Source organism: Streptopelia decaocto, assembly GCF_964273445.1.
Source record: "Streptopelia decaocto genome assembly, chromosome: 1".
Lineage (NCBI taxonomy): Eukaryota > Metazoa > Chordata > Aves > Columbiformes > Columbidae > Streptopelia > Streptopelia decaocto.
In genome coordinates this window covers 39,907,000-39,928,412 of record NC_138663.1, presented here as the reverse complement: position 1 = coordinate 39,928,412, position 21,413 = coordinate 39,907,000, and the positions used below count along the sequence as shown (strand labels likewise).

General features: G+C 48.8%; 2 protein-coding genes across 4 annotated transcripts; both read right to left on the bottom strand.

The window, feature by feature from the left end:
- Positions 1-200: 200 nt before the first annotated feature.
- MIEF1 (mitochondrial elongation factor 1) lies at positions 201-16,370 on the bottom strand. Of its 3 annotated transcripts, XM_082069417.1 has the most exons (6): positions 15,227-15,345; positions 14,948-15,096; positions 14,631-14,811; positions 12,368-12,630; positions 10,561-11,268; positions 201-6,726 (listed from the first exon to the last, which is right to left on the bottom strand). In XM_082069417.1, exons 2-6 carry the CDS (start codon positions 15,089-15,091, stop codon positions 6,643-6,645), a joined length of 1,380 nt encoding a protein of 459 aa, XP_081925543.1. In that variant the 5' UTR covers positions 15,092-15,096; positions 15,227-15,345; the 3' UTR covers positions 201-6,642. The 3 variants fall into 3 exon arrangements, with proteins under 3 accessions (XP_081925543.1, XP_081925542.1, XP_081925541.1); XM_082069416.1 differs by lacking the exons at positions 201-6,726; positions 15,227-15,345 and adding an exon at positions 16,243-16,370 and having other exon boundaries at positions 8,392-11,268; XM_082069415.1 differs by lacking the exon at positions 201-6,726 and having other exon boundaries at positions 8,392-11,268.
- Positions 16,371-16,417: 47 nt separating this feature from the next.
- Positions 16,418-17,084, bottom strand: MIURF (mitochondrial elongation factor 1 upstream open reading frame). The gene is made up of 2 exons (XM_082069443.1): positions 16,947-17,084; positions 16,418-16,661 (listed from the first exon to the last, which is right to left on the bottom strand). The coding sequence occupies exon 2, from the start codon at positions 16,634-16,636 to the stop codon at positions 16,424-16,426; it is 213 nt and encodes a 70-aa protein (XP_081925569.1). The 5' UTR covers positions 16,637-16,661; positions 16,947-17,084; the 3' UTR covers positions 16,418-16,423.
- Between the last annotated feature and the right edge of the window lie 4,329 nt (positions 17,085-21,413).

The following is a 21,413-nucleotide window of genomic DNA, read 5'->3' as shown; positions in this document are numbered from 1 at the left end:
GCCCCGGGTACTACCTCAGCACAGAGAGCTGCGGTCAATAGGATCCATCCTGGAGCCAGGCACAGGTGGATGGAGCTGCTCAGCACAGAGCTCGCTGCAGAGCAGCGGCCAAAGTGACCTTGCTGGGGAGTGATAAACTGCCCTGATAAATACAGCACTGCAGAAAGCCACCTCTGGCCAAACGGCAGCACCAGGAGGTGGAAAACTAATACTCTTCCGACCACCCTCCTTCTTTATTAAAATAGAAGGACAATATATGGGTTTTGTTTTGTTGGTTTTTTTTTAAGTTAGCGTTGCGAAAGAAAAGAGGTTTTCTTCTACCAGCAAGTATACAGGAGATAAACATGCTGAACGCTACTTTGCTAAATGCACAAAAGACAGGGAGGACGTAGATGTTTCCATAGTAACATCTCGCGCAGTCTAGCTGGTCTCTGTAGGATGTTCTCAGGGACAGTCAGTGGGGGGGAAGTTCCCATGGGCTTCTGTAGAAGGGCAGCAAGGCGGGGGAATATATGGCCTTGGTCAAGGGGGTGACTGGTGAACATAGCGGCGATGGTGATGTTTGCTCTTTCCTGGGGCGCTGGGAGAGCCGCGGCCAGGGAAAAGCAGCCACTGCATCAGGCAGGTGCGTGACCCCCACAGTGGCACTGGGCAGGCAGCTTTGGGACCCCACAGAGCCCCAGTGCCCTGGGGAAGGGGCAGATGGGCTTTTGGCCGGCCCTGGGCCCTGCTGAGGTGGCTGAGAAGGAGGGGGCATTGCCTGCAGGGCAGAAGGATGAGTGTGAGGGCAAGTCCCCAAGGGGATTCTCGTGACAATTTCTGTCCTTTGAACCTTCCATCAGAAGAGGCAGGAGTCCTGACCCTGCACTTCCATGAGCAAAGCGTTTCCAGAGACCAGCAGGAATTTTTCCTGGAGACAGAGTGCCGAGGGAAGCACAACAGAGGAATGAGGCAAAGCAGCTGGACATTCTGAGCAATTTTGAGGGAGAGTTACCTACAACCTCTACAGCGCAGGCTAATTTGCAGTCCTTGGTTGCTTCTCTCCTCATGCGGCACAAATAGATATGTGAAGGATTTTTCTTGCCAGCTTCTCATTGTAAGCTCTTTAGGGATTGCTATGTAGACGTTCCATTTTAAAACTAGATTGAAAAGCAAATATATGTGATTAAAGCTCAGGCTGGGAGGTGTTAGCGTCCATCTTTTATTACATACAAACAGAAAATAAGTTAGCCGTATGCTCTGCCTCGTTTGTTTTGGACTAGTACAGCAAATGGAATCTTTAATAAATCATTCATTGCTTACCCACCCCCTCACTGTCTTCTGTTTCCATCCTGTTATGTAAATACCACTGACATTTGAAATGAGACTAATAAAAAAAAAGGATTAAATCTGCAATTTACATTTGCAACTTACAGTTCAATTATTTTAGACGGATGTGGAAACAATCCTGGTTGTCCACCTACATTTTTCTTACTGAACAAATGTGGGCATGCCAAGCACGCGCTGATAGCTCACAAAATATGGCTCTCCAGAGGCTTAGTTACTCAGAATCAGCCAGGCTGTGGCCAGCTGCCACAAGTAAAAACATTGTGCAGATCTGCTAAGAGGGAGGTGAGTTTTAACTTGTAACTTGCCCGAGCATGAATTTCCTGAGCAAAGCTGCAACTGGTTGAAAATTATGTTTAGCAAAAAATATGTGTGAAGCGGGGGAGGATGAGGAAGCCATGGGTTTTGTTCAGACCATCAGGGGATTTTTTTTTTTTTTCTGTTTTCTTTTCATGCAGCCTTGTTTTATGATGATTAAAGGTCTTGGGGGTCAAGAATAATCCCTCATGTGTATTAGCACATGTGGGAGCAGTTTAGTACACAGACAAAAAGCCTTCCAGTTGTCCAAGCAATAAAGGAACAGAAACATATCTCATGGCAACTGTTGTTCTTCATGAGGCTGTAGTTAGTGTGTCCCCCGGTGCAGACTGAATTCACTGCCCATCAAAATAGATGTATTTGTACGTTATCAGCATCTGCTAGAGTCGCACACATTCCAAGTTCCTTATGCCTTCTGTGCACATTCCTTTTTTTCCTCACACTGCAAAGTTAGCAGGAGCCATGGCCTGACAAGCAGGTGTGGATTATGCGACTGCAGTGTCTCAGACAGCTACAGACACCAGTGGGTGAGTTAACAGCCTGTTGCCACGTCTGTGGATTTGTCTTTTGCTGTCTCAGTGCCCCTTAGACCTGTCAGAATGAGGACAACATGCTGTATGGCTCCAACAGCAATTACGCCGCTCCCATGAACCTGACATGTGAACTAGCGGCTTGGGCTGAAGCATGTGGAAAAGTCATTTGAGCTTGAGTTATTCCAGCCTCTCTGGTCAGTGGCAGGGGATGCACGAAGAAAGGCTGATAACACCAGGCTATGCTCTGCGTGCTTCATCTGGGGATTTGTTTTTAACTTCACAGAAGTTCAGAGTGTCTTGATAAGGCTGGGAATAGAGTCTGTGGATGGGTATGTCCCATTAATGAAATAAACCAGGATCCTGGGGATATTGTGTGTGTGTGTGTGTGTGTGTAAGAGATCTCTTTGATGCTGGCAGGTGGCTTCTGCAGGAACACAGACAAACCAGGTAGTTCAGATGAAGCTCTGAAACTCATTTGGGGATAAATCACCATTGAGGCTGCAGGTCCCTAGGTCCCTCAGGAGGAACACTGCAGATGTTATTTGGGAATATTTTCTTCTTTGTGGGCAGCAGCTGCTCAGTGGCTGGAATTTACTAGCAGACTTCCATCTGTTTTAATATATACTTGTTGACAGGGAAGGAGAGAGAAGTTCCTGGCGGATGTTGATGCAGTCAGGATATCATTTGGTGTATAGCTCTTTCCTGAATGACTGTCATTTTCCCTCCTGAGGTCTCTGTGTTAAGAGATCTGGCAAAGGGTGCCAGAAGGAAGATTCTTTCAGAAGACTTTGAGACTGCTCTGCTCCCCGCACTTGCGCATGGTCTTGTGGGTAGCCACCCCAGGTGCATTACAGGAGGACTGGCTATGGGCAAGCCGGATAATAGCCCCTAAAGATGACTTTGTGGCCAAAGTATCATTGACTACATGCTCTGTGGCTTCTCAACCTACTGTCCCTCTTGTGCCGCTGTGGTGCTGGAGGAGGGAGGTTTGCAGTTCTTTTAGCAGGAGGAGGTTTCTGTGCTGGAGCATGGAGAGAGCTGGTCTGAGACTGAAGCCAGGTCTGTCTGAAGAAACAGCCACAGCAACCCACCTCTGCTGGGGAGGTGCTGCTGGCCTGCTCTTCTGGCACTCAGCGTGAGACTTTGGTGAGACCTTGTCCTGGGATTGCAATGATGGTAGACACCTCCTCGGGGTCTGAGCGACGTAGGCACTGTTCAGAAAGGTAACATTTGAGCCCTCCATTTTAGTCATGCGGTCTCAATGAGACTGATTTGGGTGCAGAACACTTGTCAGAAATATGGGTCTCCCTGAGGCAGGACAGGCTCTGTCTGAGCACGAAAGGGTGGACTCTCCCAGATCACAAGGTTTGCGAGTCCAGTCTGCTGGTGGCACCAAGTATCTTCCTTTGCAGTGCAAAGCGGTGGACTGAAGATGGGTCTCTCTATTTTTACGAACCTTCTTACATAAGAAAGAAATTAAAAAAAGAAAAGAAAAAGGAGAAGGGCTCTTAATCCAAATCACTGCTAATTGTTCAAGAAAAGGCACTGAACTAGATGGTTGCTACCATCTCTCTCATGGCCACAGGCGGTGATTTAGAAAAGAGAAGGTTTGTGCCTTGGTCACGCGCTTGCCTCAGCAGAACCCCCAACCTCCACTTGAATGCCAGGAAGCTGGGACCTCTGCCAACATCTCTCTAACAAGCAACGTGGGAGCTGCAGCTCTGTAGCCTGTGGGATTTCTGAATCTTGTTCTACCTTTGCTTCAGTGTATCTCGGGCTCTCTGACAGCATATCACCGCTGCTACAAACAACCAGGAGTTGGACATAATTCAAATTGTATTATCTATATAAGTGGCAGTAGTTATTATATCCAAGGCCATTAACTATCCTCTGTGCTAAATAAATTCAGGAGTTTGAAGGCAAATATGTCTTTCTGCCATACTGCTCAAAGGAGTGATTGTTTCTTGCCTTTCAAAGTGAATACAGAGCCTGCCAGGATGAGTTTTGAAGTAACGTCTGTCATGGGACAGGTAAAGAACCAACGTGCTCCATCATTTGCCATCTATGCCTTGTGTCTGTTGACCGTTAGGTCTCTGTCCTTTGCAGTGCTGAGCAGAATGAGACCAGGAGAATCTTACAGGTCTGGGATCATTGCAGTGGGATGTCCAATGGGATTGTGTATCACCCCTGCCCTTGCCTCTGCAAAATGCTAACAATTCTGCCACAGCGGGAGGCAGGGGACAGGGTGGGCTTGTGCTGAACCGAGGGAACTGTTGCCTAAAACTAGAAAATCCAAAACAAAATTGAAAACTCAAGTAAGAAACTTTTGCCCGTTATTTGTACAGAGAAGGCTTTGCATGAAGAATGTGGTTAGAATTGATATATATATTTCCCCTGAGAAGCTTAGCACCAAGTGTTAATAGACAGATAAAAGAGCTACTTAGCCACTGGAGCCAGGGAAATTGAACCAAGGCAGCAAAATAAAAATCAATCTGACTTTTAGTGTGTTTAAAGTGATTTTGTTCAGAACTGACTTCTGCATAAGCACATAGGAAAGCTTAAAATCATGAAAAGTTTGAGATCCATGAGCCAAATTATGTCTCTCACTCTCCTGCTATTCATAAAATGATAGTAACACTTTCTGTGTATGGAATTCAGATCTCCCCTGCCTTGCCCATTGCTCTGACCACCCTCTTTCACCTTACCATTTGCAAGATTATTCCCCAGGATCACGTACTCTAAAGATATTATCAGCCTACTCACTTCTGGCTCCATGATTTGTGAATAACGCTGTCCTTCTCAGAGTATGCTAGCAAAACTTTTACACCGTGCTATCCGTGATTGTGTAGGGGACACAGTTGTTACATGAGAGCTATTTAAAGGTTTTGAATCTTAGAAAAAAGGGAGGATATTTCTTGAATACCTCAGATCATAAAACTCAGGCTGACAAGGATAAAGAAGATAAAATCCAGATACCTCAAACAGTTCCCCAAGTGTCTAGACTGCAGCAGTCCTGCAAGGGCTGGAAGCCAATGCTGGGTTTCACTGGTAGGAGGGAGAGTCTCCCATTTCTTGCCTGCTGCATCTGTGGGTAAAGCTCAACATTTCAAGATCCAGTCCCACATTCACTGAGCCATGCTGGAGCCATTGAATCATACCTGGTGCAGGTAGTGGGCCAACATATCTTATCTGGAAAAGAAACTCTTCTTTTGGAAGAGCCTCCTCTTTTTCCATGAGACTAAATTTAAAAAGCAGCAGCTGTTTGCAGCTTTGCTGGAGCTTGGAATATTAAAATAAACCTTAAACAAAACACAGAGGTGGTTAAGAATTTGAGGGGAAAAAAGAAACATTTAACATACAGTTCAACACTTTAGCATGATAATCTCAAATTCGGGGTACATTCTCCCAGCCTAAGATTAGCTACAGAATAGTCAGGCTGGAATTTATTTATTTTCATAATGGAGACATGCAAAAATAAATAAGTAAAATGTGATCTCAGCTACATTAATTTCCAGGACATGACTGTGGTTACACAACAAAATGTGCAAAATATTTTGCTTTTTCCAAAATTCACTCTCCTCCTAAGCTGTTTGTTCCTTAGGCTAAAAACAAAAGAAATGCTGAGTCTTTGCAGCCTAAAGAACCATTTATGTTCTTCTTTGTAGCAACGTTTTGCATACTTGAAATAATTATCCTGACTCCCCTCAATTATTTCTTCTCTCCATTAAACAAACCCTATCTTTTGATCTTTCTTCCCTATTCATGCCGGGACAGCTTTTATGCAAAGGTGCATTAACATTAAACATGTATTACAAGCCTTAGGCTTTCCAGGGGTATTAACTTGGGGGGGGGGGGTAATATCTGGTACAGATTCCACAGAGCAGCTTGCTTTAGCTGTTCCCATAAAACTTCTTATGACGTGAAATGTGCTTGATCTCATCTGATCTGCTTCTACCACAGAACAGATTAAAGAAAAAACAAAATAAACAAAAGCAAACCAAAACAACACCGACCTAGAATATCGGGGAAAAAAATGTTGAGAGATGTAGACTCCCTTTCTTTCGTAAACACATCCTCTAAAATAGTCAAATGTTAATTGCAGAGTCCTCATTAAAACAGGTCTCACAAGAGAATGTTGTCACCATAGGGTCCGACACTTCTGCCCTGCCTGAGTCTTACTGAAAAGAGCTTCAATACACCAGGCACAGGCCGGTGGCCCAGCAGCCTCCTCATCCCCCCCAGACTGATACTTGGATAAGAGAGAAGGGCATTTGGGAGTGGGAGAGGATTGGCACCTAGAAATCAGCGTGTGACTGAGCAAGGGCGGGGGAGTCTGCACAGAAAACTTTAATATTAAGAGGCACAGAAACCTGTGAAGTCTGGGGAGCCACATGAAAGGCGGGTGCCTGTCCGGGCATGCAGGGTATCGGGGAAAGGAGGGGAGGCACAGCGCCATAATTACGCATCATCTTGTGACTCGTGCGAACGCTGCCAGGACCCAGCATGCTGCGGTACCCAGGTGATTGCTCTCTCGAGGCAAGATGCAGAGCTGTAAAGGGAAAGCAAGTGAATCAGCAAGGGGCATGTTGGTCCCCAAGCACTCGTGTGGTGCAGAATTATGTCAGCATAAAGGGGATGTGCAGAGACAAAAGCAGAGAGATGCAGCTTTGTTTATAAACACACCAGAGACAACAAGGTTACTGTGGAAAGTCATTTTATTTCAGAATTTCACGCACTCTGTCACAGACCATGCACTTAAGACTTTCCCCTTTGCAAATCCACAGCCTCCAGGCCTGGGAGAGAGGGGCAACCTCTCTTCGCTTCACACTGTGAATACCCACATGCTAAGAGCAAGGGCCCTGATGGCAGCTTGCCAGGAGGCACAAAGCAGCCTCTTGTTTCCACAATTGCTTTTAAACACTAGAACAGAAATTCATCTGACTTAAAGGATTAGCTGTGGAACTCAGCAGCAGTGAAACTCCACTGCTGAACAAGTTGGTCCTCGCCCTGCAGTAACAGGAACAAGACTACAATCTCACGGGAAGCTCATGTGAGCTAAGCTATAGCAGGACACACCAAGGCATTCTTGGAGCCCAGGCAGCAAACAATAAAAGACACGCACTGGGCTTTCTTACAATCAATTTGTCTCTGAGCTGCTCTGCCAGGAAGGTGGCTGGGAGCTGCCCTTTTCACATTCAGCTTTAGGTCCTCCTGCTCTGTGCTACAGCTTTGACTCAGAAGGAGCCGACCTCTAGGTAAGACAGCCCGCTGGGCTGTACATCAACACGTGTACTGCATTTAATACTGAAAAGTGCCAGTTTGAAAGACCCTGCAACAGTGTGACCCACAGGCTGGGTACAACATTATTGTAAGTTTCCTGCAGACTTACCCTGCTCCTTCTTCCCTGCCTCTGTTGCCCCTTACGCTTGACCCTGCTCTTGAAATACTCCTAGTTGCAGTGTCTCTGTGACCCATTACATCTTTGGCCTTTGCTGAGACTGCCACTGCCAGGGCAGCCGTTGTCCGCTGTGGTGGCTGCCTGTGGGAAGTGAGCATCTGCCTCCTCTGCTAGCTCAGAGGAGGGAAAAAACTGAAGGGAAGAAATGATGGAAGTGAGTCAAAGTGGAGTACAGTCTACAGAAAAGGCAAAAGGCAGCTTCAGTCTCCATTTGATACACCAATTGAACTCAATAGCAGCAAGAAATGGCCGTAAAATATTAATTCATTAGGTTGCCAGGAAGAAAAAGCATTCACGTAAAAAAAAAAAAAAATCTATGTACAGATATGTATGTGACAAGTGCTCTCAAGCCAGCTCAAACAGTGGCTTCCTGCTTATGTCCCACCTTTTTCGTATCTATAGTTTTGATTATTCCAAACCATGTTGCTGCTCAGTTCTGTGTGAAGACCACGGTATTGGAGTCAGCACCAAGTAAGGGGTGACATCACACTGAAGGAATGAACTTACGGGGAACTCCTGACAACCCTGATATTTTAATATTTTTTGTTGACCTTCAAGTAATTAGAAGACAGGGGAATTTTCCCCAATAATGTATAGGCTCCAAGTCTCATCTGTCTGCTTTCAGGGTAAGAAGGCTGACATCAGAAAGGCAGTGGAGGACAGGGAAGGGAAGAGGGGAAAAAATCTGGGAGCCAGAGTGTAGCGCAATCAACAGCTGACCAACACTGACTGCTGCAAAACTTATAAAACACAAAATCATACAAACGGAATTTCTGTTTTATAGACTACAGTCTTTATATACACACACAAACTTCAAAGTACGCATCTGGCAGTCTAGAAAATACCAGTACCCTAATGATTAAATAATTTAAAATGCAATGTTGTGTTATCACTGTATATGGAATACTATCTGACACATTGGCTAAAATGGATGGATTGTCTGAGAAAGATGCTTCCTCCATCATCTCACCAGCACTGCCTCTAAAAAGAAAAGGGCTAAAGACTCCCCTCAGTGTTCTGCTCCTGAAACTCACCTTGAAAATTCTCTGTCAAAGAGAAGTAGGTCCTGAGAGGAAGGAAAGAGAAAAGGATTCCTGCTGCCTCCAAACTCTGCTGCCACAGTACCCCTCACCATTGTCCAGGGAGGCTGGACAGCAAGGGGAAAAAACAAAACGTGCTAAAGCTGGGGAAAGGCAAGTATCTGTAACGAGACTGGTCTTTGGAGAGAGACACAGCGCCAGACTCAGGACAGCCCCTTCCCTCCCCTGTTGTGAACACAGAGGCCAGAAGGCTAAATGCAGAATAGTAGGCAGAGTCCACGTGGCTAACGTAGGAGACACCAACAGCGCAGGAGCTGCCCCCCAAAACCTGGACTGCAGTCCAAGCAGCAGATGGGAGGGCAGCCAGGGAAGAAGGGCTTGACAGCAGCTATAAACCAGAGTGGGCAGAACTGCAGTACCGACACATCCAAACAGACTGAGTGGGAAGGTGTGCCCTCACCAGCTTTCTAAGAGTCACTGTAAACTGGGAGCACTGGAAAGTCAGCCCATGGGTATGAGGAAAGGGACAGACAGGCTCAGTCTGAGGTGGCTGGGGAGGGGACTAAAACACACACTGAGAACAGATGGCAACGCCAATATATCTCTGAATGCCAGCTCTGCATATGTACCCTAACATCATTGTATGGGACAGAACCTTGCTGATGACATCAGGTCAGTCCTATCACCTTCACAGACCTATAGCTGGTGAGAATCTGGCTTACGTGTGCTTATTACAAAGCCCTTTGAGGCACACACACAGTCTTGCTTCTACCTCCTATAAACCAGAACAGCCATAAGCTCTTGCGGAAAAGATGAAAAAAAAAAAAAAAAAAGCAAAAAGACCGTTCCCATGTGTGTCTCCCACCCATCCCCTATAATCAGCCTCTCTTCCTCCAGTCCAGAGAGAGACATCCAAGGAGCCGCCCTGTTCCCCATTCCCAGGGCCATTCCCACCAGCAATACCCAGCAGATCTGGCTGGGCAGGAATGGCAAGCCCTGCTCCTTCGGCCTCATCACACCACCAGACCACAAGGATATCTTCTTCCCCTATGACAGCTTCAGTCAGAATTGCCCACGCTGCAGGTTGTGTTGCAGCAGACTGGACAAGCTTCAGCCCTCATTCCTGAAGGCAGCTTGCAAAGGATGAGAAGGCTCCATAGGGGAAGAAGCCATGGGCATTCTCCTCTTCCAGGCTCTATGACCCTAAATACTGCCAGCGTAATCATTAACCACTCAGAAAGACAACGAACAGCCCTATCCAAAACACCTCAGTCTGCCCTGCACGACTGGATCAAAGGGACAAAAAAGCAGAAAAAAAAAAAAAGGAAGAGACAGCGTGGTACAGCAGAGAAAAACAAACATGGGGCAAAGACGGACTGAAGGAAAGGACCTCAATGAAAATCTGCTAAAATTGTCACTGGATTTACCAGCCCAGTTCCACCTTCTTCGGACCAAAATATACTTGCTGCAGTAAGTGTACTACAGGAGAAAGAAGTGCATAGTTTGGTTCATTTTTCTGGTAGACTCTTAAACATCAGCGGAATTTATGCAACAAAATCTTAGAGCTGCTGTTTTAGCCTCTTTTCCATAGCCAATGGGTACCAGGTGGGGCAGAGATGGTGGAAATGGACCAGTAGCACCAAAAAATTCAGTGGGAGCACCGACTCCACAGCAGGAAACAATAACTGAAAGGAGACAGACAGAGAAAAGTGGAGGAGACATATTTCGCAGAAATCCAAGTCCACCTTGGCTAAACCCTATCAAGACTTCCTTAGGTAAGGCCCCGTTACGTCTGCAGCAAAACCTCTGGTTCTGACAGAGAGCTGTAGAGGGTATAGCCCAACTCATCCACTTCTTCAGGGGTGAGCTCTGAAAATAAGTTCACCTTGGGGTTCAGAGCACTAGGGAGGACACCTGCCTCCAAGTAGCGGATCAACCCCTTCAGTGCCTGCAAGAAGCGATCAGCCAGCATGTCCTGGGACCAGTCGGACTCCTCCTGGGAGAGGTGCAGGATGACATTGGTGAGCTGGCTGGCAGTGAGGTGGCCCAGGGCTGGGTTGGACTTGCATATCGCTTTGAAGATTTTCAGGCACAAACAGCGACAGCCAGAATCACACTGGTCCAGGGCTCGCAGCCGAGCCGTTTCTGCTGGCCGCAGGCTCAGTCTCCACAGGTTGTCATTCTGGGCCAGTCGATGGGGCTTGGCCACAAGGATGATGTCACCCAGTGTCAGGGATGGTAGGAAGTCAATAAAAAGATGCCGTTCTGGATCATACTGGACTTCCAGTGTCAAATCTGCTGGGGGAGCTGCTGGACGGATCACATAATCCAAGAGAGTCCCAATTGCTGGCCAGTTGATGGAGCCAGCTACAACTTTCTCAAAGGTGTCTGCTACAGCTTTGGGGGAAAGGTAACCTCCCACCACACAGCGGTCCCAGTAGCTGCTCCCACGGGGAAAGTACTCTGGGTTTTCCCGACGCACCAAGTAGAAGCCAGGAACGTTCATGATGGTTTCCTCCCCAGGGATGCACGACCACAGGTTCTGCTCCAGCATCAGAGGCACAATGAGCTGGATGTGGTCAGCTGTGACTACCTTTCACAAGAGAGAAAAGTCGGTAAGAACAAGCCTTCCCCCTTCACATGCAGTTTTATTCACCGCCTTTAAATAGCCTTCCATTCAGAGGAACTTGGAATAAGGATTCAGCTGTCTCACTCTCCTCTCTGTGTGGGATTCATAGCCTCCCTTTGCAAAAAACATTCTGAGGGATTCTTTCCCATAGTCAGTGGGAAAATTCTAGGGTATAACCCAAGCTAGTCCTTATACAGTATGTGCTATTTAGAGATCTTTAAATACTTCAGGACCTGACATGAACTGGATGCAGATGAATCATTTTGCCTCCTTTTGCTCTGAGTCCACTCCTTGGAAGTGAGATGCAGCTGGCCCAGGGCACAGCAACACTACACAATAATTTAAAACAGGACACAAAGTATTAAGTTTCTAGACAAGGTTAAGTTGCCATGGTTTAATCATCCCAGGCTACAACTAGGTACTGCCCTCACTCGGTCTGCCACACTGTTTGGAAAAAGGTCATTAAAGATCCCTTTTCACCAAAGTGATTAAGACCCCACATCTAAGTTTCACTGGACACTCGACACTCCGTTCCAGATCTCTGACTCAAACAAAAAAGTGTGCCTCTGAATCACTCACTATAGCCATGGGCATCTTGCCATCAGGGAGATATGCAGCAGGGACTGCTGTCCAATCCAGGTCTGTCATGCATTAATTAAAAAAAAAAAAAAAAAAGAGTAGGGAAGAACCTACATGAATACAGAGGAGTTCTAAGGGAATATCATGCATTTGGAAGGAGACAGAAGGGACAGAGAGAGAACAGAGGACTACCAGAGAAACTGCAAGAACAACACAGCTAAAAGGAGAGACAGAGGGAAAGGGCTGAGATAATCTGAAGAAATAAAACAGCAAAAAGCCAATGCTTTGCAGACAAGACCAGAGCAGCCTGGTCAAGCCTGTTCAAACAGTAAGACATGGCTCCATGATGGGAAAGGTGACACCAGGAGCCTTCCCATTAGAGAGGAATGTTGTGCTGAGCCAGCACTGCCAACAGGGAAGCCCAAAATGTCCCTGCCTAGTCAGCCTTCCGAATAATGACCCATCACGTGGCCCCAGGAATTACCTGCAGGTCATCGTACAGGCTGCCGCTGAGGTACATGTCACGCAGGGGCATGTCCGGCAGCTTGGCACGTAGGAAGCTGCGCAGCTCAGCACAGATATCCACCGCTGCCTGCTTGGCCCGGGCCTGCTCCTCCGCTGGGATGGCCACCTTCCTCCGGTAATAAGCAAAGAGCTTTTCTTGCAGAGACAGACGAAGGCGGGATTTTTTCAGCTCCACTTGGCTCCTCTTGGCAGATGGCTTCGGCTTTGTGGGTCGGAAAAAGTCTGCAAGACAGAAGGAAAACTGTTGATCGTCTGAAGTGCTTCACTGTGAACTGATCCACAGAAGAAAATATGCAGCGTGGAAGCACAGACTCCTCGGTCTCAAGAAGCTTTCAGCAGACATTTTTGCATGCTTTTCACATGTACCAGTCGAAAGGGAGGTGCTGAGAAACTTTAAAAGATAGTACTACAGGAATCAAACCAGATGAAAACAAGTTACTAGATTTGGAATTTTGCCAGAACAAGACTAACGTCATGTACAAGGAAGTAATTTTAATGACTACATGGGCAGTACCTCAGTTCAATTTCATAAAGAATTCAGCATCATTACTATTTGAGCTTTTAACATGATGCCAAAGCGGTGGATAAAACACTCTTGAACAACCATTCCTACCTCCTTAAGTTTTTAACATTATAATGGATTTTTACAAATTATCAGCAAACTCCAGTCCTGACTAGGGTACGAGATCTGAGAAGATCATGCCACTTGGAAGTGAAACAGTTCTCAGAACTCTGATCAACACTTATCAGGACACTGAGTTAACAGATCTTGGGCCAGCAGAACTCAGGAAATCAGAGCCCCAATGAAAACTTACCTCAAACTTTCACTGGCTGAAGAAGAGACAGCACACTCTTAGGCACATATCAGCAATACAGTGCTCTACACTGCCGGCTGACTTATTAAGTGATGTCAAATGTGCAGAGATTCTCTAAGCCCCTTTTTTTCTGACTGGTTTCCTAAAGAAATAAGTCAATGCTTCCCATCTATCTTTCAGACTTCTTGTAACACGGAACAGGAGTTTCAGAAGTTATCAACAAGAATTAAGGAAGAATGTAAGAGATTTTTGGAAGGGCTGTCGTACTTAACAGGTGCAAGAGAAACCCCCAAGTCAGTGGCCTCACTAAGACAATCAGCTGTTGTGCATTTATTTGGCAACAGGCATTTGGCCATGCAGCACATGCAGAATGGCTGACCAAGCGAGGCACAGACCCATCTCGCCCAACCCCAGCAGTTGCTGTCTCTTGTCCCATGGGGTCTTTTGGACAGATTTGAGGGTTTGTGTGAAAAGGAAATGGCCTGAAACATCATAAGGAACCAGACTTCATTGTCTGTTCATGAAAAAGCTTTTTCTTCCCTCTATCTTAAGTTTAGATTTATTTTTAAGTCAAGAGTGCAAGACATCATCATCAATTGTTTTACTGCTTAATCTTCGTCTTTGGGGACTCCAATCAAATTATCTAGACCCCCTTTAACACAGCTATCTAGTTATTTAACGTTTCCTCAGCAAAAAACCCATTGCCATCCTGAAGCTGACTTTCTTGCAGAGAATCTGGAAATCAAGTTTAAAACTTGGTCCTGATTTTTATTTTAAATCTCTACATGTAAATCTCCTGAAATGACCAGGACTAGAAAGTGAAATTTAGTGAGAGAAAACCAGCAAAACACTGATGGACTCTAAATTACTTATTATCCCACTGGGAAAGATGACTGCAGGTCACTTTTTACAGCTTGATGAATTCAGTGATAAGCAGCACTAAATCAGCAAACAGCGTTAAAGCACTTATTAAGAAAAAGGTAGAAATAATATAGCAAATACTGTTATAAATTGCTACTACATTCACAATTTGAATATTCTCCTCTTAAAAAGACACAAACAAACCAGAATGTTCCAAGGAAAGGCAACAAATACCTTCAAAAGAATGGAATGGCTTTTTCTGAGGACTGAAGGTAAGTATTCAGCTTGAAAGATAAAAGACCGAGGAAGAATAAACCTTAAGACCATGAAGTCGTGAGAGAAATAAAGAATGCAAATAGATGACTATTATTCACTAGTTCCCCATCTGACTTCTAATTCTTGAAGTTACTAATAGACCTGCTTAAAAGAAAAACATCAAAATCCTGGGCTAGACAGAGTATTTTTTTTCCTGTGTTCCTTTAAATGAATACAGGGTTTACAGGCCCGGATGATTTGGCAATGCAGGAGTATCACCCTGCTCCTCACCTGTGTCTGCGGCCGAAGGGTCGGTGGGAAGGGTCTGCAGGGAGCGGCTGAGGTTACTCTTCATGTCCTGGGCCAGCAGGCGTGAGGAGGAGCCCAGCCAGTTTGGCTCTTCCCAGCTTCTCTTTCCCGACTGGCTCAAGCGTGTGGGGCTGCTGGGAGCGCTGATCGCCCGGTCGTACATCTAAAGCAACAACACCAGGTACAGTCTGAGTTGCTAAGGGCCGAACAGTTGCATTTTACCCACCATCCCGGGTCTTTTTGTTCCCCTCTCCTTCTTCCCAGTGCCCCCGTGCCGCCCCGCTGAACCGCAAGCTCACCCGTTTGACAGCCAGCGTGGCAATGCCCAGCATGGCGGCTCCACCCACACCCAGCACCAGCCGGGCGTTGGACAGCACGAAGTCGATGGCTGTGCCGATGCCGTTGTCATCTTTCTTCCCTTTGCGCTGCCCAGCACCTGCCATCGCACCTGGGAGGAGTGGGTGCATGAAACAAATGGATAAAAACACACAACCCAAACGGTTCAGCCCCCTTCTCCTCCATCCCACACGCAAAGCTCTTGGGGCTTCAGCACAGATCCATAGGGCGGGACCACCTACCCCTGCAGCTTCTTTAATTATCTTCCCTCAAGCTGGGTGCTTATTCCCCAAGGTGCCAGAACAGCACTGACCAAGCTCTGCAATGACGGCATTTCTTTGCTTCCAACTTTGTTTATGACCTGAAGAAAAACATCCCAAATTTGATGCGGCCTCTAATAATTTAAGCAAGTTTAATTGTGCGATCACCTAATGCTTTTTAAAAAATGAATTAAGGTTTATTTCGGTAATATTTTGCAATAAAATCCCATACATTATATAAAACTGTATGAACAGCCTTTTTAATTTGTGCTTCTCAACCAAAGCATCACCTTTTTTATGCCAATTTATTTTACTACTCTCAATCTAATGCACATAATTTTGCAGCCAGACAAGGCAACGCAGGGATTGTCAACTGCCTGTCCCTAACAAATCAGAATCTTCCCAAGAGTTGGCAGGCAGTCTCAGAGCATCCACTCCCAGACTCACTTTTGGACAACAGTTGGTCCCAGATACTTCAAAGACACCCAAGAATCAGCAGCAGAGACCACAACACACCACAAAGGGAACAGCTCCCTTGCTTTCACCTGACATTTATTCCTGCCCTCAAGGCTGCAAGGTTTGATTCTCATACAAGTCACGTGAAACAGGAACATTAATATCTTCTTACACATGTACTTCTGTTTCCTTCAATTCCCCTTTAACCTGATCTTGGTATTTAAATGGAAAGAGTTTCCTTGGCCAAATACACATAGGTGGATCCTCAGTGAAGCTACATGAAAACACCAGGAACCTCTTCCAGCCCGACTCCAGGTCAGTTTTCTAAGTCAGTTTCAAAGGTTTAGAGCTGCTGACTTGCTTGGTTTAAAACAGCCCTTAGGTTTTTCTAAGGCCAAGCTACAATATAAGGAGGAACGTTCCTGCCTTGATGAACCAGAAATACAGTCACTCTTAATCCTTAGGCAGAAATAACGCACTCTCACAAAGTTAACTGTAATACTGGCATAAAGAACATGGTTATATCATCGTAAGTGACCTACCTGTGACCTAATGCATTTGTAAAGAGAACAGGAGAGCCCTCCTGGTGTGCCTGTAGAAGCACCTTCTGTTTTTCTTCAAGACAGCGGTGGATAGGAGGTGTTAATCATCTCTTTAGGTAGATGAAGGGATTTTGGAAAAAAGAGGGAAACAAGTGGGATCAAAAGGCTTTACAGGGTCTCTCTAAACCAGGCCCCCGAGTTTACTCTGCAGGAAAGCTTGTCCCTTTTCCAGCTGCCTTTCCTTGTCCTCCAGCTGCTGCAGCCCCTGGTTCTTGCGGAACTCCCGGCGTATGAAAGCGAGGTAGAAATCCCGGTCAGTGTAGCGCAGCCCCCGGCCCTGGCGCAGCAAAGCCCGGTAGAGGCTCAGAACGGCCTCCCGGGACCAGGCGGCCATGGGGGTCGGTGTGCAGAAGGGCGACCTAGAGAGAGGTGACCAAGCAAGGGACCCGAGTCAGCGCTGCCCTCCCCGAGGGTGGCACCGGCTGCCCCCCCGGCCTGGCCCCAGACGCCGCCCGGGAAGGACGGGTCAGCCGGGGAGAACGGCCCCCCGAGGGCTCAAGGCCGGACGCCCTGTTGCGGGGAAGCCGGCGGCCCCGCGGCCCGGCCCGGCCCGGCCCTGCCCACGGGCACCCGCTCCCCACCGAGGTCCCGGGCCGGGGTCGAGCCCGCAGACGCCCCGCGGCGACCGGCCGCCCCACACTCACCGGGCAAGCCCGCTGGGGGACAGGGAGACGCTCCGGGCCCCTCACGGCAGCCGCGTCCCTCGGGCGGGCCCCGCCGCCTCCCGCCCGGCACCGCTCCCGGGGGTACCCGGCAACATGGCCGATCCGCTTCCGGGTCGTGACATTGGCCGCCAATCATAGCGCTCGCTCGCCGGGGCCCAAACCGTCCCTACCGGCGGAGGGACTTCCGGCCGGCGCGCTCCCGAACGGGGGCGGTGGCGCGGCGATGTCTCCCCCTGGCGGCGGGGCGCTGCCGCGCGGCGAGCGGGAGGCGGGACGGGACGCTCCGCTCCGCCCCGCCCCGCCCGCCCTCCCCGCGAGGCCGCCCCCTGCCGGCGGGGAGGGGAACTGCCGCCGCCCGTCGCTCCCGGTTGGGGCCGGGTCGGAGCGGGACGAGCGAGGCTGGTGCTGAGATGGTTTGGGGCAGAGCCCCTTGGAGGGTGATGAGGCGGCTTCCTCAGCCGGGACAGCTGTGGGGAAGAGGCTGGGGTGGGGTGGGGGCCGGGAGCTCCCTGAGGGGCGGCGGGCAGGGGCTGAGGGAAGCGGGGCGCAAGTGACCCCCGCGGTGCAGCCTGGAGGGACCCGGCTGGGCATAGACAGCCCAGGGTGGAGCAGCCACTGCCCACCGGGGCCTGGGCTGTCAGCACGGGGGTGACGGGGTCTCCCTTTCTCCCTGGGACCCGCAGCTGCCCTGCACAGAGCCAACCTTGGGGCGCTGGGCGTGCTCCACCATGGGCGGTCACATCAGCAGCCTGGGCCTGTGTGCTGTGGTGAAACTGTCAGCCTTGGCGTCAAAGGCTGTCAAAGGCTGCGCTACACCTTGGCATCAAAGCCTGGGCCTGTGTGCTGTGGTGAAACCATTGGCCTTGTCGGCCAAAGGCTGTCGGCCTTGGTGTCCCCATGTGCCTGCAAGGGTGCTCCCCACAGCCCAGGACAGCTGGAACAATAATGGGTACTTCCTTCTGTCGCTCAGTCTTTTATAGGTCTAAATGCTGTCAAAGGGCCTCATGTGAGAAAGGGGGAAGGTCAGGACGCCGCAGTGATTTGACTTCCACAGCGCAGGCTGTCACGGTTGTCTCCAGCTGTCCGTGCTGGCTGCCATGGGTGATGCAGAGTAAATGGAGAAGGTTTCTTCGGTGCTTCAGGGCAGGCAGAGAACAGTGGGTTAATGCTATGTGTCTGTAGGTACCTCCAACTACTCTGATGCTTTTTACAAAATAACTTACCAAATTCAAGCTCCTTATCTTTATCTCCAAGGAACCCTGGGGTCTGGAAGTCTCAAGGGCTCTGGGAGAACGGCAGCAGCTCTCAGCCGCCCCTCCTCTGCCTGAGGAGCTGGCAAGAGCCTCCTGAAGCCAGGAACTTCCACCCCTTTGTCCAGGTGCAAATCCCCCTTTTCCATTCTTGCCTCCTTTACTAAATGCCTAGTCTGGGGAGCAATCACTACTTCTTAGTAATCTCCTCCTCACCAGATCCTACCAAAATATAAAACATAACCGCATGTGCCATGCCTCCCATGGGGGAGAGGGTGAGAGAAAGAACAAGCCCTGCGTGACAGAGGAGGGCCACTTCACGTGCTACTCAGCAACACCAGATATGACAGCGATAGAACCGAGCAGGAAGAAAACCAGAAGCTCGGTGCTGGCTCGCTCCGTGCCAATCTCCTCTTGTTCGTTTCCTTTCTGAGATAAACAACCCGAATCGTTTTGATCTCTCTTTGTGAGCGAGTTTGCCATGCCCCTAATCAGCCCTTTCTGAGAAAGGCTTACTTGAACTGCAGACAGTATTCCCAGAGAGGCCACGCTACTGATTTACATAATAGCATTATCATATTTTCCATATTATTCTCCCCTTCTTCCTTCTGCATGCTAATATTTTGTGTGCTTTTTTTTTTTTTTTTTTTTTAACCTGCATCTACTCACAGCGACAGGGTTTGTGTGACATCCAGATCCTTTTCTGAGTTGCTAGAGACCATCTGGAGCTTTGTAATTCTTATGTGCAGTTTGTTTTCTCTCTTTTCTGACTTTGCACGTGCTCAGTTAAACCTTGGCAAATGCGTGTTATTGCCCATTTGCCACACTTCCATTTTACTTACAGTCCTTTCTGATCTCCTCAAGAGTCAATAGCTTTGAGTCATCTCTTAAAAATGTTTGGTATATTGCTCATCTTTGTTTCCAGATCACTGGTTCACATACTGAGCTATGCGGGACCTCAGAGGCAGCATTCACATTCCTGACCCTTAACTTGCTGCCAGAATGAAAATCGATCTTTGAACCTTCCTCCCAGCTTCCTGCCTCCTCCTTGGGTTGTTGATCCACAGAAACGCTTCACTCCTCACAACAGGGCTCTGTTGCCTCTGGGCAGGTGCAGTAATGACCCCAGTCCCCAAAACTACCAAATCTGGATCAAAACTTGCACCACTTCGTGTGGCAAACCCCTGATGCACTACGAACGGGATCTGCTGGATTGGGCTGCACAGCAATGGGCTTTCCTTGCTGCCCTCCCGCCATGGCAGCCACGGACCAAGGGGGCCTCCACAAGCACCCCCTCCCCAGACTGGCCCCCTTGGGTTGTGCCTGTTTCAGTGTTTCTTTCTGTTTTTTTCTCGCCCCTGGGCCAGCCGCCAGCTCCCGGGCCCCTCGCCAGCAGCTGCGTGTGCGTGTTGTGAGCTCCTCCGGCCCTGCCACGCTACGTGTCCCCAAACTGCCCTGGCCCCGCTGGGGAGGCCACTCGGGAGCTCACCACGCCCGCTGCCAGTGATGGGGTCCCCATGCTCGTGCCATGCGGGCAGGGGTGTTCAACCTCCTCTTCTCTCTTGCAAAGAGAAGGGTGAGCGCAATGGCAGAGTGACCTGTGACCGCTGCCGTCCCTGCTGCTGTGCGAGCCACGGACCCCTGGTGACGTGTCAGGCGTTGTAAACTTGAACTCTGCCTTAAGAAAGTGAAGCAACATCCTCCCTCTCTCCAGTGTTTCCCAACCCAGCCAGCTCCTGTGCTGACCCACAGCCAGTGGGGACCCACCCAGCAGCCCCACAGACTTCTGCTGCCTTGGTGGGGTGCTGACCCCGGTGCCCCATTGCCTGCACAGCCCTGTTGCCTGATGACTTCCTCCTTCCTGCAGCCATGGGGAAGGGGTTCCCCCTGTGCCTCCAGGCTGCGTCCCTACCAGAAAGGGAATTTACTCACCCTGTTGGGGTGAGGTGCAGGTGGAGAGGAGGGAGCACACCTCAGCTGTGCACGTGGAGAACAATAACAGCCTTTGTTTGCCCAAAGGACTAAGTGAAGTTGTGAAATATCAAAGGTGGCATGGGTGACAGGGCACAATAACCCATGCTGTTATCTCGAAAAAGGCACAGACATCCTTCCTCATCCCCTCCTCCCTGGGAGCCACTCCCCTGCTGGTCTTCTCATGCTTGAAGCTGGTCCTCTCACTCAAGCGGCCACTGCCACAGGCTCTATTGGCCACTCAAAGCAGCAAACCACTGCCTCTCAGCCTGGCTTGCAGCCTTTGCTCCTGGGAGTCAAGTGCCATTCCTAGACACAAGGAAGACATTTTTTAGAATGAGGGTAGTGAAGCACTGGCCCAGGTTGCCCAGAGAGGTAGTAGATGCCCCATCCCTGGAGACATTCAAGGCCAGGCTGGATGGGGCTTTGAGCAACCTGATTTAGTTGAAGATGTCCCTGCTTATTGCAGGGGGGTGGACTAGATGAGCTTTGAAGGTCCCTTCCAACCCAGACTATTATATGATTCTAACATCCCCAGAACTTCCATCACCCATTTCAGAAGGGCAGGACCATTCCCAGCCAGGGAGACATCCAGCAAGTTGTCCCTGGGCAGCAGAGAGGTGAACATGACCTGCAGAGGTGCAAATGGCATCTGTTTTCATCTGTGCTTGGAAACAGAAGGCTGGCCTTGTACAGGAGCCGGAAAGCAAATCCAAAATGCAAGAGGGAAGATGGGTAGTGACCCACGAATGCCATCTGAACTTGGGCTTAATATCCTTAACATCTTCTAGCAAATGGACCTTGCAAGAGGCCTTTCAGCAGTCTAACTCTATTCAACAGCTTTCTTTTTCATTGCAGACCTATTTATTTACTTTTTTCAAGCAATCACAAGGAATAAAGGCATTTGGGCTCCTGTTCTCCGGCTGCAATGATCCAGGAGGTGCAGAGAGTGGTGCCAGTGGCTTCTTTCCCCAAACCCCCCATCACCTTTGATGTGGAGTGCATGTGAGAAGGAAGATGGGTGCTGAAGGAGGAGAAACCCCCAGTACGCAGCCGCCTGTCCAGGGGCATTCCTAATTTACAGCCAAGTCTCAGGTTTTGGAAAGACAGAGTAACTACCCGCTCCAGGGAGCCACACTCAGGGTATGTTTTTGCCATGAGGGAGAGAAAGGAGAAATCCCCAGCCCTGCCACTGCTGAAGCAGTGTGGGGGGCCACAAATGCCA

Bases quoted from the DNA above. Each gene is read 5' to 3' on its own strand.
- MIEF1 (XM_082069416.1), bottom strand. From the start codon at position 15,091: ATGGCAGGTGCTGGGCAGCGCAAAGGGAAGAAAGATGACAACGGCATC. The intron at 14,812-14,947 runs GTGAGCTTGCGG...TTGTTGCTTTAG, and splicing joins CCACGCTGGCTGTCAAACGG to ATGTACGACCGGGCGATCAG. The intron at 11,269-12,367 runs GTAATTCCTGGG...CTCTTGTGAAAG, and splicing joins GCCTGTACGATGACCTGCAG to GTAGTCACAGCTGACCACAT.
- MIURF (XM_082069443.1), bottom strand. From the start codon at position 16,636: ATGGCCGCCTGGTCCCGGGAGGCCGTTCTGAGCCTCTACCGGGCTTTG.